General features: G+C 42.9%; 1 protein-coding gene across 3 annotated transcripts in view; it reads right to left on the reverse strand.

Moving 5' to 3' along the window:
* The window catches only part of ndrg3a (ndrg family member 3a), a 31,905-nt gene that overhangs the window by 1,514 nt on the left and 12,764 nt on the right, over nt 1-17,627 (reverse strand). The window contains exons 2-15 of one of the 3 annotated variants that reach the window (XM_039612416.1): nt 14,691-14,769; nt 12,496-12,528; nt 5,559-5,664; nt 5,323-5,443; nt 5,019-5,081; nt 4,858-4,918; nt 3,830-3,916; nt 2,792-2,848; nt 2,476-2,579; nt 1,946-2,011; nt 1,802-1,853; nt 1,616-1,663; nt 1,485-1,520; nt 1,341-1,392 (exon numbers count right to left, since the gene is read on the reverse strand). In XM_039612416.1, the coding sequence (XP_039468350.1) occupies nt 1,341-1,392; nt 1,485-1,520; nt 1,616-1,663; nt 1,802-1,853; nt 1,946-2,011; nt 2,476-2,579; nt 2,792-2,848; nt 3,830-3,916; nt 4,858-4,918; nt 5,019-5,081; nt 5,323-5,443; nt 5,559-5,664; nt 12,496-12,528; nt 14,691-14,747 (943 nt within the window). In that variant the 5' untranslated portion in view covers nt 14,748-14,769. Of the gene's footprint in view, nt 1-1,340; nt 1,393-1,484; nt 1,521-1,615; nt 1,664-1,801; nt 1,854-1,945; nt 2,012-2,475; nt 2,580-2,791; nt 2,849-3,829; nt 3,917-4,857; nt 4,919-5,018; nt 5,082-5,322; nt 5,444-5,558; nt 5,665-8,720; nt 8,887-12,495; nt 12,529-14,690; nt 14,775-17,627 lie in introns of those variants that run through there. The other 2 variants (XM_031733045.2, XM_039612417.1) reach the window with 2 other exon arrangements.

A 17,627-nucleotide genomic window follows, 5' to 3' on the forward strand; every position in this document is an offset into this window, starting at 1 on the left:
TAAAAACCTGGTACCTGATTCGTTGCTCAGGTGACTGAGAAGAACGTAGGGAACTTCAGGCAATGATTAAAGAGGGAAAGAAAGGAGAAAGGGAGACATGTTGAAAAGCAAGCCCTTCGTGGTGCTTTGCCACACCTCAGTGTATTTCGCCGCAATTTTTGTAGACAAATAGCTGTCATTTGTTTGCTAGCAACAGCAGGTAAGAAATGAAGACATGCGTGCAAGTTATACCGTACGCTTGAGTTCCTGAACTTTCTGGCCGTTTCCCTTTGCATTTCACATTGTGGCAATGTGTTAATGAGGGAAAACCAGCTTTCAGAAACATGCTGAGGTGTTAAGATTTTTTTTTCCACTCTTTCACTGCATGAAAACACTCTTTTTAATCTGCTCTAATCCTGCAGTGGCATTTACTCAACAGGAGCACTCGGTGGCCTTTAAGGTAAAACCCAGGCTCTGGCATACTAGCTACACAAGGCTGCCCTCCTAAAGTGAATGGCCCGGGAAAGAGAGAATGCAAAAGAGAGTTAGCGTTACAGAAAGACACACATAGACAGCGATCATCTGTGCAGCTCTTAGAAGCAAACCTACATTCATCTGTCCGTCGATCAGAGTCTTGCTTGGTGCACAGCAAGCCTGTAGAGTCTTCTAGAGATGTGTTTGTGGCTTCTCTGTTTTTTATGTTTTTGTTTTGTTTTTTTAACAAATGAATGACTGTAAAGCCTAAAGGCCTGTTTAACCATGCACGTTGAGTCTTTTTTGACAAATACTGCATCATTAAACAGTTCAGATAGAAAAGAAAACACACCAGGCCAAAAAAAAAAGGGTAATTTTTAACGCCCACTCTGAACTGAACAGGAAGCAAATTGCTGTTCAGCTCATAGAATGTGACCGTCATTTCTAGAAGCACTAACACCTCACCTACTGAGGCTGGTGGGTGCCACAGACTGCAAAAAGCAGAGAGGAAATGGTGTTAGCATCCATCGAGCCACGTGGGCTGCCTCTCTGTGAGCAGGTTGACGAAAAAAAAAAAAACCTGTTTCTTTTCACGCTCTGCAGGCCAATGTCCGAGGAGGGTGGGGGGTGGGGTTAGCAACAGCTCGCAGACTGCATTGAAAACAAGTCCCAATTAAGTAACTTTTGTCATTGCACTCACGTCAACAGGAAATTCAGTGGAGCGCCTGGGCCACAAACACGTCAGTTCAAACAGGTATTAGTCTGTAAACAACTCTTGGACACTGACTACTAGCAAACCAGTTTAAACCAGTTTAGAATTAGATCTGTTTACCCTTCAGTCACATACAAAAAAAACAAAACAAAAAAACAAGAGCATCTTCACTTACTGTAGCCCATGCCCTGGACAAAGTACTTGAATGCCTCAGCAAGTTTTCCTGGCTGCAAAAAGAAAAAAAAAAGTTAGTTGTTGCTCCAAGAAAAGAGTAAGATGACGGTCACGTCTCTCGATAATTTAAATAAAAAAAACCCACCTGCACAACCTGGGGCAAGCCTCCACAATCAGCCATCTGAGAGGACATTATCAGTCTCATCAGTAAATCACATTTATAAATATGAATATCATACATTTCATATGTCAGAAAGTGCAGTGCAGAAGCATCACCTTTAGCAATGTAGTCTTGGTGGGATTTAACCTGGAATTGCACTCCACCTGTAACATCAAAGACAGGCAAACACTGAGTGATGAAGAGAAGGATAAAGAACCGCTGCTTGTTGGCATAACAAATCCTTCCCCAAGCTTCTTAGCGCACTGAGATGATGGATTGTAATCACCACCGGCACCACTCACCACGGCCTCCACAGCAGGTGACGTGTCACCGACCACCAGCAAAGCAGGGCAACTGGAATAAATGAGGAGTGGATATTCTCAAATCACGCCATGCACTCACAGCCAAATGTGTATACATGTGTCATCTTGATCTCATAGACTTACGTTAGTGTGTTGACCGTGTCCTCATTCAGACCCACTATGGGCCTCTCGATCTCAAGGTCTCGACGGCTGGTGCAAAGGGAAAAAATTAGAAAGTGTTGGAGAAGCTGAAAATGACGTTATCTTGTTAGACCTCTGTGCTTTGCATGTTTTTGCTTGTATATTTAGGTCTTACTCCACAGCAATGAATTATCTTTGTTAATAAAAGTTCTCATAAATGTAATGAATAAGCAAAAATGCAGGCAACTGTTTGCAAAACCCAATATTAAATGTGGCCTGTTATGTTCATTACCAACTCTGTATTTTTATTCTTAGACACGGCTGAAGCAGCTTTGAATGACTCATAATTCAAAATAATCCTTATTCATCTTATAGTAGGCCTTTTTCCTTCCCTCCCAGCCAGAGCTGCGTGCCTGAGATGTCTTTATCAGGGATATCTAAGCTATGAAAACTCAACTGTAACAATATATAGCAGAAAACTGAAAATACAAAAGTTAATATATAGTGTATAATAACCATGAACTGTATCATACTATTGGTAGGAGCCACAGAAGAGGGCCAGGTTGTCCTGGTTGATGTCTTGGGCGATGTGGAGGCGGTAGGTCTGGATCAGCTCCTGGTTGTCTGTGAGCTCATCCTGAGAATTGATTAATAAACCGAGAGTGTGATCGACATGTCACAATCTACTAGTTTCTAAAACTGAGAGAACAGAGATAAATTAATTAGCAAATGTCTGAGAAAAAAGTGTCAAGGGAAATTTTAAAAGAAAGCCTCCAGAGGTTCAGCTGTTGTTTCACAGCTTCAATGAGAAAAGGTCAGGAGAACTACATAGCAATAAGTGAGACTCACAGTGCTGAAGTGGTGAGCCATGACGATATCCACCAAGTTACTGGTCCATCCAGAAAGCTGCACACAAGAGAAAGACGAGCCACGGTAAGATACAAACAAGATCTGATTTATTTCTGGAGAGTGGACTAATTAGAAGTAAATAAACTGACATAGCCATCTTCAAGTTTTATGATTGTGAAGTGATCTACTGCTACTAGAAATGCACAGTCCCTAGATTCACTGGTATATCTATATCAGCTGGTATACCTGCATTTTATAACTCTTGAGTGCTATAAACTTCATAAATGGAATAAATTGCTCAGGACTTTTCCTCTTTACCATATTTCAGACATTAATAACAGCTCATAAAATTGTGATGTTTTAAATGTATATGGGAGAAAGATTTTATACTTTAATATACATCAGATTTAATATTTACTCTGAATACTTCTAAAAGTAATTTTACTGTTTCTCTTATTTAACTAAATAAAAACCAAAGCATGAACACCAGTTTATAACAGTAATAATAACATGGTCATGATACAAAAGGAGGCAAACCAACACCAGAACGTATTAATTAATATCAACATGATATAAGGCTGGAAACTGAACTGAAATGGCAGGTACATTATTTAAGCCCCTCTCCCATAAGAAAAGCATGTTTATCATTGCAACGTGCACAATGATGCGTTCAGAGTCTGACAGTAAAAGACAGTTTAGCAATGTGCTCAAAGGACAACATGTCTGAAGTCATCTAAAATCTAAAGTACCTTGACATCAATTTATGGAGCACAGACTAGTTTTGCAGGGAGTCCTGGACGGATAGTGGACTTACAAAACACTAACATGAATTTGAAATAATGCAGTGGACATTTTATATCTAGTAGATAAAAACTGATATGAGAAAAAAATAATTTTTTTAAAAAGAGGGGCGAGCTTTTATAAAATTTTTAACTAGGTAGTTGACTAGTATTGACTAGTACGGTCTTCAGAAGGCAGAATTTTTCTCTTTTCATATATGATGAAAAGCCTGGTCATCGATGAGGTAGAAATACTGACCTTTGAAGCAGCCCAGTCAATCCAGCCTTCAGCACACGGGTCGACATTAATGAGTACCAGCCCCTCCACGAGGGACGGGTTGTTCAGCTGTGAAAGTAAAGACGCACGAGGATGAGAGATTTTTAACAAAAATGTCTTCCTGTGTTTTGTTTTTTAATGTCTTTATCATTTTTAAATCATATTGTAGTTTAATGTGAGCATCTGAACAAGGGAACGTTCTCCCAGGAGCTACATCTTCACAACAAAAAGTTTGGAACATTTTGATGATGTTGGATGTCCTCTAAAGAAGCAAAAACATGATTAAAAGTGAAGCATGTCTGTTCTGTTAAATGATGATCGAGTCACAAACCACTTCTAAATCAAGGGGTGCAGCTTTAGAACGTCCTGTAGACAAAAAGAGGGTATCTGGGGAAATCTAAGATCCAATGAGATGGCGGCGGCGGCTGCTGCTTCATCAACACGATGCTAATGCAGCGCGGCAGCATCTGCTTTAAATCCATCATGGGAAAACATTTTGTTCCAAGCCAGTTAAAGCAAGCAATGCGTTTCAGAATCAATTTTTCCTCATTAATTCTAAATAAGAACAGACTGTCCACGGAGAGCCCAACGCTACAATTCCTCATTTCCACACCTTCCCCTTTTACCATCCTCTCTTTTTATCATTCATTTTTTAGAGCTCCCTCACTGCTCTGTGTCACTTCTAGATCTTTCTGCTAGCTTGTGCTTATTTTAGCTGCACTGTACCGAATGCAGAAACAAAGTAATAGCAACGGAGAGAGAGATATTTAACCAAGGTGATTCATCACCTGGGGAATGGCAGCATATATAGCAGACTGAAGAGGAACCTGATGCCCTGTGTGGGCTTGATGGGAGGCTTTAATGTTCAGTGTGACAAACTGTGTGGTCTGAAAACCTTTAATTATTACAGGCGAGACAGAGAATCACACAAATAAAGACATCAAGGCCAAGGAAGAACAGAAATATAAGGATGGGTGACTGTACACGCCGTGGTCCTGCTGTGGACTTACTGCAAAGCGGGTGAGGATATACGCTCCTGCTCCCACGCCGATGCCGATCACGCTGTTCACCCTATAAAGAAACTGCTCATTAGTGTGTGGCTGAAGATGAATAATTCATTTATGGCAAAATCATCTTATCAATAATTAGCTATCAGCCAGGGGACACTCACTTCAGCTGAGTCAACACAGAGGGCAGCATTTCGGCCAACTCATCCATGGTTGGATAGCGATACCTGGGCACGAGCGACACATGTGAGTCCACGTGAGCAGTAAGGAAAAAGCTACCTTCAAGTTCATCGTAAGTTTAAATACTTCAGGAACAGATTGGATGATGACTGCGCTTCCATTAGAAAATGAACAAACAGCTCACTTTCCTTTCTATGCACACAAATTGATTGGAACTCTCTCAACAGCACTGATATGAATAAATATGTACGCGTTCATCGGCGCGTGCAAAACCAGTCTGACACTCACCCGCTGGGAAAGGGAGGCGCTCCCTCCTGCTGGCCGGGCGCATCGACGTGAACCACAGCAAAGTGCTGAGTGATCTCCTGCATGTCCTCGTAGTTAAACAGGGTGTTGAAGCAAGACTTGTCTAGAAAGGTGGAAAGACGTCAACATAAAATGTGACAGTGCAGGAGTTAACGTTCTTTGTTAGGTGCAAAGAACAGAGCACTGCATATTGATGAGCTTATTTTTGGCCGACTCACGGTTGAGGCCGATGTCGTGATAGGTGAGGATGATGGGTCTGTTGCCCTTGGGAACGCCTCTCATTGTCACATGGAGAACGCCATGTGGCGTTTCAATGTCGTGCTCCTGTAGCCAAAGAGAGGAGGAAAAAAATAGTTCAGGACTAACACAGGTGGAAAGATAAAAAGCATTCACATATGACCGCTACAACAACAATTCTGTTATAGCTGTTACAGTGTTACCCCAGAACTCCAGGAGAGTCCAAAAATCATCTGAATAAAAGAAGAACAATTGTTGTATGGGATTTTTCTCTTTCATCTCTGCCAAGCACAAAACAAAGACGCTTTCTGTCTCATTTCCCCAAAAGGCATACATAAAGGCAACATTTTAGCTAAAACGAGCCATTTCTATCATACTGATTGAAGTCTGCATCAAAGCTCCAACATGGAGCCACACACAGACTAAAGTAAACAACCCACAACAAACAAGACATTTGGGTTATATCTTGAATTGGGCATGCAGAGGATAAACCTTTTGTTGCCAGCTCACATCCCCTGTGCCCTCGGACAAACAAAGCACTGAATGGCCAGTGCAGGAAAACAGTGTTTCTATCCAAAGGTCTGAAACTCACAGTTCTTTTCACAAGAATGACTTTGCAAAAATGCCAGCATCATTTGTCTTCACTCAATGTCTTAGAAGAAAAAAAAAAAAAGACTCATTAAAATTCAAAGTGTTCATACTGGCTTCATTCTCTCTGTTACTTTAGGATTTGGGTCGAACACACAGGGGGCTTGAGTTAGTACCTTAAACACACCGCTTCTGCAAAGGAAAACATTAAGAGGCTTCAACATATTTTCATCTGGCACTTAATCTGTGTGGGAGATCCAGAAAGATGATCCAGATAAAAAACCAAAAAAACCAAAGACTGTTTAAAGATGACACAGCAAAAACAGTGCCTTAATATTGTTTACAGGATCCAAAGACAGGGCAGGAAGTGACATTAAGAGAAATAATAAAGTACACAAGAAGAGGCAAATGCATTTCCCAGATTTCCCCCAGAATCACCGAATCATCATGTTACAATCCACAAAACCTCCCAAGATCAGCGTGATCTGCAGCTGCAAACTACACCGTGCACGTTCTAGCCACATGCATGCACGCTAGTGTGTCTGTGCTGCACAGAACAGCGGGTGGTGCCTCATCCGCTTGTCTCGTCAGAAGGCCCACTGGTCATCAATAATAAAGAGAGAGTGAGCCTGAGTGGAAGAGAGACACAGGTTACGGCTGACAGACTAAGAGGGGAGTGTGACTGACTGTACGCTGCTGTTTTTCCCCTGCGTAATCTCTGCCGCCTGCATTTAGCTGACGGACATGTGTCCCAGTCTCTTCAGAGATAAAGGCTAATTCTCAAGGGCGAGACTGCACTGACTTACATCTGCAATCTATAATAAGAGGAAAAATACTCAGCATGTCAGCAACAGCATGAGATATTTGCTTTTGAGTGGGAGTTGCTATAGAGATTAGCCTGTCGCACAAAACATGAAAACTGCATTCAAAAACACCACAAAGTGATTCTTAAGATAGCGAGCTACAAAACAGCTTCTTATTATAACCTGTATTTGACAGATGGAACAAACCCTAAAGAAAGCCTATCTGCTGACAGGAAGCCCTGCCCTCATCGAAGGGCTTTTAATGTAACGATTCTGGAACCTCGGTCTGGTGAGGTGACAGAACAGCCTGTTAAAGGTTGTGTTGCTGCAGAATCTAAGGTTTTTTAGACAAGGACAGAGTCAAGGACACTCAGTGCTTTGCTCTGAGAAACAATATAAATGCACTTTGTTCAAATGCTGGTATTCTGTTGAGTCTATGTGCTATACGTGCACCCTAACATATGTTAGGTAAACCGGCGGAGGGAGAAATCAGAGGAATCTGGGAGGAAATAGAGCATGAAAGCAAAGAGTGACAGAGACAGGCTGGACATCTAGAGAGGGGAAAAAAAGAAGGAGAGCACTGCAATAGCATCAACCTTTTCCCCACTTTAATACATTCATGATAGCTAGCATTTTGACGAAAAGTACGTAAAGGCATTTGGGCTGGGTTGGAGGTGAAATGGGAATACTGAGCAGAGGTTTTATGCTTTGAGGAGAGGGACTTGCGGAAGTTTTCTGGTGCCACAAATGGGTGAGTACTCGTTTTTTCAAAGAAACATAGTGAGTGAGATGAAAAAAAAAACAAACAAAAAAAAAAAACAGAGCACTTTGTCATGCTGATCTTCTTCCCGCAATCCACTGCCTATCAATCCCTCCTCTCAGTTTACTCCGCCCTGCCAGGAAAGGCATCAATCACCACTGGGAGCAGCATTACTGGGCGGAAACACCAAGCAGTCTGTAAATGACTTAAGTGCACACATACAGATGGACAGAGCCCGGGATCATCTCGGGTACAGGCCAACCTGATCCATTTCTGACACTAACACGACCCTCCCCACCTGCAGCATACACAGTAAGTGTGTGTGCCATCAAAGCAGTGGGCTGAAACAACAAAGTCAAGGTCTCTGCAGGGAAGGAACAACCCGCTACAGTGGCTTTGGTGGTTTCTTGCCACGGTGTGTGGGGTGGGTGGTGAGTGAACTCCCTGTGATAACAGAAAAAAAGAACACAATGCACACCTGCAAAATGCAACATCTACAGCAATTCACTCATCGCAGGGCAAGACATGAATCCATGCAGAAACAAACATGTGAGGATCATTACACACACAGTTACCAACAACCAGCTGATGGATATTGACAGGCACACATCCACAGGATGAAGCAGCTGCACATCCTAAAACACTTGAGCACAACACTAGCATCTTTCATATCATCACATTAAAATGCACAACTGCACCCTGAGCAGCTTTAGACTGTGCAGGCTGCACATATGGACGCTGTGTGACCTGTAGGTGCACGCACATACGCACACGCACGCACTGAACAAATGGTCACCCCATACCAGCAGCTGCCCAGAGAGCACGAGTCCCATCAAAGCCAGACCCCAGAGCTATTCCCTTCATTTAGCCAGCTGCTGTCGGCATGTCTTTGGAGAAACAGCACCACAACACCCCTAATCTGGACCAGAACCTCCTTAAAGCACGGACGGAGCCAGGTGTGTCGAGTCAGGCGAGACACGTTTGTCACTCACCACTTCATTTCCAGCGCATGCAATCTGGTCCAGGTCCAGAATAGCTGACATGGTTTTCCCACACAGGAGAGGAGTGGTGTAATGCTATGTGTGAGTGTGTGCTGGGCAGCTTTGAAGCCCTCAAAAAGGAACAGGAGGAGGGAGGGAGCGTTGGTAGGAAGGGAGGGATGTAGGGTGAGGCAGCTAGAGCAGTAGCGACAAGGAAGGAAGAGAGGGAGGAGAAAGACACAGCAGATGGAGTGAGGAGGAGATGGAAAACTAACCTGAATGAAAGCAGAAGGAGGGGGTGGGGGATGGATACGATGCAGAGAGAACAAGAGAGAGAGCGACGGAGACAAGAGGTGGGAAAGAGAGCAGGAAAAAGACAGAGGGGGAGGAGAGTGAGACTGCAGTTTGTGCTTGGTAGTCACAGTGCGTCCATACATCCAGTCACTGGTTCTTCTAATTGGATTGCGGAGGGTCAGGTGGGTAGAGGCAGAGGGTGGGGTTTGGAGGAGAAAAGGAAAGGAGGAGGGGGGAATGGAAGCGGGGTGATGGGGTACAAAGAACGCAGTCCAGGAAAATGTGCAGGCTGCTGACGTCACGCTCTCTTATTGATGAGGAGAGGAGGCTGACTTTGACGGCTCGCCCTGGGCTGTTTTCTGCATCAGCAAAATGGCTGCTCGTCGCCAAGCACCGTATCCACATTTTTTTTGCATCACATTTCATCCAAATGGCTTTAGAACCCTGAAATATCTCCGTGTGAGTGGATATAATCAGATCCAGCTCACAGCAAGAGTGGACTAGCGTATAACACAGCAGGAGGGCTTACGATAGCAATAGCTTTGCTGCAGATGTTGGCTCACTCGAGGCACCACTTAATCATGTAAATGACTGTCAAGTATTGACTCTAACACTGAGCTTTGGCTAATGACTCTCCTCGTGTTCCAAGCTTACGAGCAAAAGATAGCAAGCCACCTTTTCCCCTTACTATCAAAACAGGACATCATCAGGATTTATGTCCTCTAAACTTGCTGCTGAGTCATTTGATCCACGTAGTGTATTGCTCTCTCCTTCTCTACTCTCCTACCATCAGGACAACTCCTAACGGTGCAGGGTGTCACGCCTTTGACGGGGTGCTCAGTGCAGCCAATGGCAAACATGTAGACACACAGAGTTTGTGAGGTTATAAGGACCAGGGTCTCTTTATTGGTTAATCATATAGCAGCATGTTTGGTAGTACACCAGTTTCTCTGAGTTATTTCCTTTCTTAACCCACAGAGGGTGCCAGCAACACACATGTAGTCATGTCATGCATTGAGTCATCAAGTGCCTCAGCACAGCCCCCTGCAGCCTGAGGAGTCATACAGACGCACAGTGACACTATGATCTGCAGAGATCAGTTCAGCGACATCATTTCCAGAAAGTAGGGTTTGATTTGAACCAATTTTTGTATATTAAAATGCACCAGCTCAAAAAACACTGTTTACCTGTGACACAGTCAGTTTGATGACTATGACAATTGCGTTAATCATATGTTATCGTCTCCACAGCCGCAGGATCTCCCTCCAGTGTATCAGAAAGCATTCTGCACTGTCATCTTCACAACACTAGATGAGAAAGCTGTTCTAGCAACACATGGCAGCTCAGCATGTTACCAGAACAGTTAAGGTTCTTTTTTTCCCCATTAAATTGTCACTTGTCTGGAGCTATCGAACAGCCTCGTGGCGCCCTCTAGTGAGCATAATGAGACAGTGAGGATTTGAAAAGCCACAGACTAAATAATGATACAGTTACGCAAGGTTATAAAGAGAAACTGCTATTTTAAAAGTAAACACATCCCTGAAAATGTAAAAACCTACACATTGCATACAATATATAAAACGCTATACATATATAGACACAATAAACAAAGCTTAAGCAAAATTTAAAAATTTGGACTTTAAAAAAATAGCAGTGCAAGACTGCAGCAACACCATGACACACAAACTATTTTTGAAATGCACAGTCAGCCATTTCAGTGAAGTCACTCAGTGTTCTGGGTCCCATGGGTTTGAGGAGACCGTCTCACACCTTCCTCTCCCTTTCCTGGTATAAGCAGAAAATTATAAGAGAAACAAAGCTGCAGCAGTTTGAACCTTTAGGTTCCCTGACTCCACCCCACCACTGTCCTCCTCTGCAGGTATGCACAGTTCTGGCACGACTCCTGCAGTACCTGTGGACTGCCTGTGGTGGGAGCTTTAGCAGCAGGAGGAGAGCAGCTGGATTCATCCTCCAGCTGCTGGAATGTCACAGCTTAGAGTGATGTTGCGGCAGGCAGGGCCCCTCCCACACAGACGTCTAAGGTCTGATGTCTTGTATAGGGTGTGTTCTCCTTTTATCTTAGTGTTATTACGCTGCGTGACGGCTTCAGTGTCATACTAAATATTTACAAGGTATTTACTCCATCACGTCTATTGCCAAATAACCGGATTACCAAATCAGGAGGAACACCAGCACAGTTTGTTAACACTATAAATCTTTTAAGTGAACATTCTCACGATCCATCATCAGCACCCTTTTCAGTAATTTCCCATCCTCAGCCGTTCCCTTATTCACAGTGGGTCACCACAGCGGTTTGATCAATTTGGACGAGTTTTTACACCAGTTACTGTTCCTGGTGCATCCCCAAAACAATCTCCTCAGGATCAAACTGGGAATTTTTCACTAGTTAGGTGAATGTGTAAAACCACTACAGTGTGAAGTGGATCTTATTATTCCGAATAACTCCCTGAGCTTCCTGAATGTGACCATGTGAGGTCATAATGGCTGAAAGGCAAATGAGGTCAAACCACCAGTGGGACAGATTCAGGTTCAATTCTCTCTGTAACTGACAACAGCATGACTTCAAAGGGAATCACAAAAAAGTGGTAATAAAATATTACACAGTGGTGTTCACTGTATAATATTTTATTACCACTTTTTGCAGCTGACTGACTGCAGGATCGTACGCACACGAATGTATTAATAATAGTTCTGACAGGATGCTAAGGAGCATGCAGCTAACATGCTTACTCTGTTCCCCCGCCTGCATCGGCTATATTTAGCTCTGCCGGGATGCTGGAAGGAGGCGTGACTGCAGAAAGTGAGCTAGGGATGAAAGGTTTAACCCTTTGCAGTCATGATGGCGATTAAAACACAGCACAGAGCTTTGCCCCAGCGTAGTGACTCCTCCTCCTGCAGGAGAATCGTTGCAAGAAAAAGCAAACTGCCCAAGAGGTGGAAGGCTGGCAAGCTCGCTCCTCATTCTAAGACATAAAAAGGGGCAGGCACTAAACTCATACTGAGGAAGGTGCTACAGTTGTTCATTCTTCAAAAAAAAACAACCTGATATGAATTTAACACAATCTTTTTCTGTATTGCTTTATGCAAAGAATCAAGTGAGTGTACTTTCTCAGTTATTAGCACAAAGCCAAAACACTATTCAAATTTTTTAAAAAAAGGTCCTCATTTGCAAATGATCACTACACTTGCCTCCGAAGAAACAGATGCACATTAGCAAAAGCAGCAGAATTTTAATCAGGTGAGCACATAACTACCGGTTTTTCCCTTCTGTCACAGTCAGCGGTGTCAAGAGTAAACGCAGAGAGCAAGTTGGACCAAACACGCCTTTCACCTGCATTAGGCATCCATAAATTTGCGTGTTATTACTGAGTAACGGTGCTTGGATGTAGAAAGAATGCATGGGTTCAGCAGTGTGGAGCTGAGAATGAATCATAATGCTAAATTAACAGTGGGAGCAGAGAGCTACACTTACCTGGCAGTCGAAATCCTGAAAGTTGCGTGCATTCTGCATGAAAAGGAAAAGAGGAGAGTTAAATGTACCGTAGTATGCTAAAGCTGGTAATGTTTAAAGCTGGTAATCACTCTTAATGTGTTTGTGTAACCCCACCAGATGGATGGGAGTGCGGTGCAGGATGTATATATATATGCAGACAAAACGGCAATAACCCATGTCTGATTACATTTATATCCTTGACATTCATGCAGCTCTTCATGGAGCTGTTGATAACTTGTCATTAGCTCCTTAGTTTAACAGCATCGAAACTAAAGTCTTTGCTTCACATAATATAAGTGATGGCGCACAATTCTAACTTTTTTATGTTAATTTGCGTTGTTTGAGGCCTGAGTGGGCAGCCGACCACAGAGAAGATGCCACTGGGATTCAGCTGCAGGAGAGACCAGTGGGGTGTACATGGTTTTAAACGGAGATAGTTTCTACAGAGCTGTCCTTTTCTTCTTCTAACTGCCTGTGCAGCAGAAATCTGGATAAAAATCCACCACTATAATGTAAATAAATGCTGAAATAATGTTGAGATGTGACGAATGTAATGTAAGTAAATGGGGTTGCTTTGATTTTTAATGTTGGGTGAACTACAAAATCTCTATTGGAGTGGTTAAAGAAATGGATGGATAGATTCACTGCACTGTGTCAATCATCACACTTTACAGGGCATCTTGATTGCAGTCAGGTGACTCAACATATTAAAGAGACTTTTAAACAGCTTCTTCTATATAGTCTGGGACAGGAGACGGTGCAATGAAGCTCCTATGGTTACAATGATGAGCAGCCAATTATGCATGCCATATACACGACCTACATATTAAAAATCAGTAAAGGCTTGAGTAAAGCTGTGGTACGTGGTGCCACAAGCAAAAGGGGAAAAAAAGTCTTGTCCAAGTCACTCAGCTTAACCATTACTTTTACATCTAAGAAGTTAACTGGAAATACTGACAGCTTGGTCTCCTTATAAATATCAGACCTTAAAGAAACTAAGATACGAACTACACTGTGATTGGTCAAAAACAATTTTTTGTTTTGGCCTATTGAATGTGTCTTTATTGTTGTGCCCACTAGTGCGCTAGATACAAAACTAATTATCAGTTTTCCTCATTTCACCTAATAGGCCTGTTTTGCTTTTATTAAAGGCACTTTAATGCCATACTAAATGACAGCATACATTTATAACCTTCGCTGGCTACCTTGGTGCTCTGAGCTTGCCACATGACCAGTGTAATAAGAAATTGGCAGTTGGCAGTCAGAACCAGTTTCCACCACTTTTACAGAAATTAGGATCCCTCCTTCATCATTGTTATCACCTCATCAACATCATCTCAATCCGCTTTGAAGACTCATCTGTTTAATGAGCTGACCACTAGGTGGAGTGAGAGGTCAGTGCCAGTCTCCTCTATTTCGATGATTTCCATGATGCATTTTCCCCACTCTGTCTTCTAACATAATACATTTACCTTAAGTGGCATAGAGCACACTCAGAGAAATGTTCTCATTCTTCAAATCCACCCCGAGGTGACGCAATCCCCTAAGAGCCGATACATAACCACACACTCCTCCCTCTGAGGCACGATATGCTCCTGACTGTGTCAGTGATCGGGATACAGAACAAAACAGTCTGATGTATCCCCAGACACATCATCATCATCATTATTGTTCTAATCTGTTAATCAGGTGTTGCGATTGAAGGCAGGAAGAAGGAAAGACGGGTAGCGCTTTGATCTCTTTGGTTGTTTTTTGCCTTCTTGTCTCTTTCTGCTTTTATTGTCCCTCACTCGCTGCAAACTTTCAAGCTTCAGAAATAAAAGAGATGAGTTTCTTTTAGCTTTTCCTTTGATCTCTTTACCTCCTTGCCGGACTGTTTTCTCTGCCTCTGTTACGTATTCTCTCATTGCTTCATTCTGTCTACAACCCCTTTTGCGCCCCCCCCCCTCCATTCCCTTTACACTTGAGCATATATGAATAATTCACTTTGATGAACGGCACTGCAGAGCATGCATGACTAGTGTATTAGCGTATGTATTTTCCTGGGAGTGCTGTAGTGGGTGCTTATTCATTTTTAGCAGACAACACATCTGTTCATTTTATGTGTATGGTTACAAAAAATGAATGTTGTTGCCTCTGCAGCTTGTCATCACCTTGTTCTCACTGCAACTCACCTTATTGGTCAGCAACGGCTTGATCTCAGTCAGCTGTACATCCTGGAGCTCATCCATCTTCCTGTTGGATCACTCGAAACTACTCTGTCCAAGAAGGAAAAACGAAACATTTTCATCAGGTGGAGGACCGCATGCTCGCAAAGACACTTAAAATCTCAGATTAAAAGATGTCCATCTTTCTATCTTGCCTTTTTAAAATTCACACTAGCACTGTGATACTTGTGCTGTTATAAGAGTTGGACACAGAGGGCAAAGGGCCTCATTTCTGCTCCACACAGGTGGTGAGCAAACGCAAATATATATCAGGCCAGATTTAACAAAAAGTCCTGAAGGCCACCTCATTTGTTTTCCCCTTGAAGCCAGCCGCTTGTCCCTGCTCGTAATTACTGAACAAGAATCCTGACACAGAAGTGTCCCCCTCCCCCACTTTCCCTGAAATGCTACCCATTTTGCCCCCCTGTTTGCACAAGGTGAGAACAGGAAGTAGCATTGAATTACTTGGCTGTTCCTAGAAGCGTGGCTCATGTTGCACATAGCAGCAGATGGAGGCTCTAACTCTTCTAGGTCAATGCTTACAACTGCAAGCTAAAACCACAGCACACAGCCTTTCTATAGATGGACGGCATTAAAAGAACAAACACACACTATGCTAGGAGAAAAAAGCAAGACGTAAAGGTAAATGCAATTGGATGGAAGACTGGCCAACTGCTACCTTTTAATCACTTCCTGAATCCAAGCCAACCCCCCCTGGAATGACATTGAGCTGCTGGTATCAGATAACCTTCAGTTGGTTAGAGAAGAGTCAAACAGCCAAGTTCCAGCAGGAGACACCAGAATAGATGACGTCACACCATGTTTGTGTTACCAGCAGTTTCACCCTGCAATTGCCTGACAAAGGTCTAAACCCACACCTGCCTGCTGATGCATGAATCAGGTCAGGGGTCGTACTGGACTAATAACAGATTTCAAATTGTATGGGAAAAAGCCAGGGAAGCAGATGGCAACAAGTGAGCACAATCCTCAAATTACATTAAAAAAAAAAAAAAAAACAGTTCAGAGAAAGAAAAAAAATGTGGAAACATCCAGGATTGGAAGTACTCAGCGATCAGTAAATGGGGAGTGAAAACATGCCAGGCAAAATCCCTGCTGACAAATCCGGCTCGGGAGTGGAACTAAATAATATTTAGACAACTGAACAAGGAAAAGAAGAAAAACAAATATTCTGCATGCTTGAGCAGATTGGGTGTATTGGTCGGATCAATCCAATACTTCCTCAGGCCGTCACAGAAGGAAGGAGGCAAAGACCTGCTTTATTTGTAGCTGGCTAGTGGGGTAATTGAGGTGTTTAGTGCGACGGGGGTCAAGGCAAGCTTAAACTGACAGACTGACTGGGTGGCTTTCATAGCCTAACCCCACTGACCTCACCGCCTTCTATCCTCTACACCAGCAATATTACAGAAGCAGAACGCTTGCTTTTATCTTGAAAACTGCTGAAATGCTCTACACCTTTCATGTGAGCGACTTGCTTTGTGCATCAGCCTCTCTTAGACATGCACTGTTTATTAATCTCACAGCATTTGAATATGTCGACTTCATGTCTAAATTTGCGCTTTCCTGTATAAGCTTGGACCCAGTAGCATATACATGTCACCTTCAAAACAGCACAGCAGCTCTGAGTGCGTATTATACTAAGGCAGGCTCACACACTGAATCTTCAGTTGCTCAGCTCATCATCGCTTTGTAAAATGTCCTAAACAGCCATGACAGGAGAAAAAAAATAGGTACACTAACATTTTTACTGGGTTTTAGAGTGTGGCTGTGATGGGTAAGGTTAAAACAATTGATCGCTAACAACTTTACAATCAAAATATTGGCAGAACATTAACAATAGCAGAAGTCGGTTTGTTGCTTCCAGCTGTTTTTAGAAGTCTTTTTTCTATGTTTTCCTTTACATGCTTACTTCACTTACTTAGAGCATCATAAAGCAGACTGAGAGTTGTACGTATTTATGCACACGACATAGTGCATCATCAACAAGGTGTGAAAGAATCGATCACTGGCTTCCTCAATTCACAAAGGTGAGCAAGTAGCTTCTCTATTATCGAGGTGACTTTCTAAATATAGAAGCCGAGGCAGGAAAACTCACAATGTCACGAGGGTTACCTGCCTCACTCTGTCACTGTTGTGGATATATGTGAATGAAGCAGTGAGGAACACTAACGTAACACTAAGTCGACCTCATCTAAATGACAAAATGCCATCATTTATCAGCCTGATGAAGCCGGAAATGTTACATATCATGTGACTGTAAATTGGCTACAGACTAGCTGTATCCCAGAGCAGCTCTGCTGGTCTCATAACCCCTTGTAACAATGCAGGTAAAGAGCACCAGATCACATTTAGAAACATCCACTGCCTTCACCACCCTTTTCCTGCCTACTCTATGTCTGAGCTACCATTCAGCATCTACAGCTGTTGCCATGGAGACAAAGCTGGTTGCTGATGTTTATTCTAAACTGGGATAGACCCACGGGACAGATGTAAGGCAAAGAAACAAGGGGAATAGATAATGGTAGAAATGAGAGCTGCCGAAACACGTTTTGAGCTTCATTTCCTTCGACGCAGTTCAGATCAAGTGTAACATATACTTGTTATCTCGATGACAGCAAACAATTCTATAACTGTAACAGGAAATGATTCCCAGGTTACAGCAGGGAAATTCACTTTGCAGCTTGCAAGGTTTGTCCCACATTCACACCGCACCATGGATGTGGAGGAGGATGGGGGAAGGACTCAAAGTGCTGATATGGAACAAGATCTTCCTGCCTTAACAGTATTACCATCTGTTGTAGCCGATCACTCTTAACAAATTCTCTCTAATACCCGATTCTGTTTTACTCAGCTCCACCTGCATTAATATGAGTAACACCAGATTAC

The sequence above is a fragment of the Oreochromis aureus genome, linkage group 5 (genome assembly GCF_013358895.1).
Source record: "Oreochromis aureus strain Israel breed Guangdong linkage group 5, ZZ_aureus, whole genome shotgun sequence".
Lineage (NCBI taxonomy): Eukaryota > Metazoa > Chordata > Actinopteri > Cichliformes > Cichlidae > Oreochromis > Oreochromis aureus.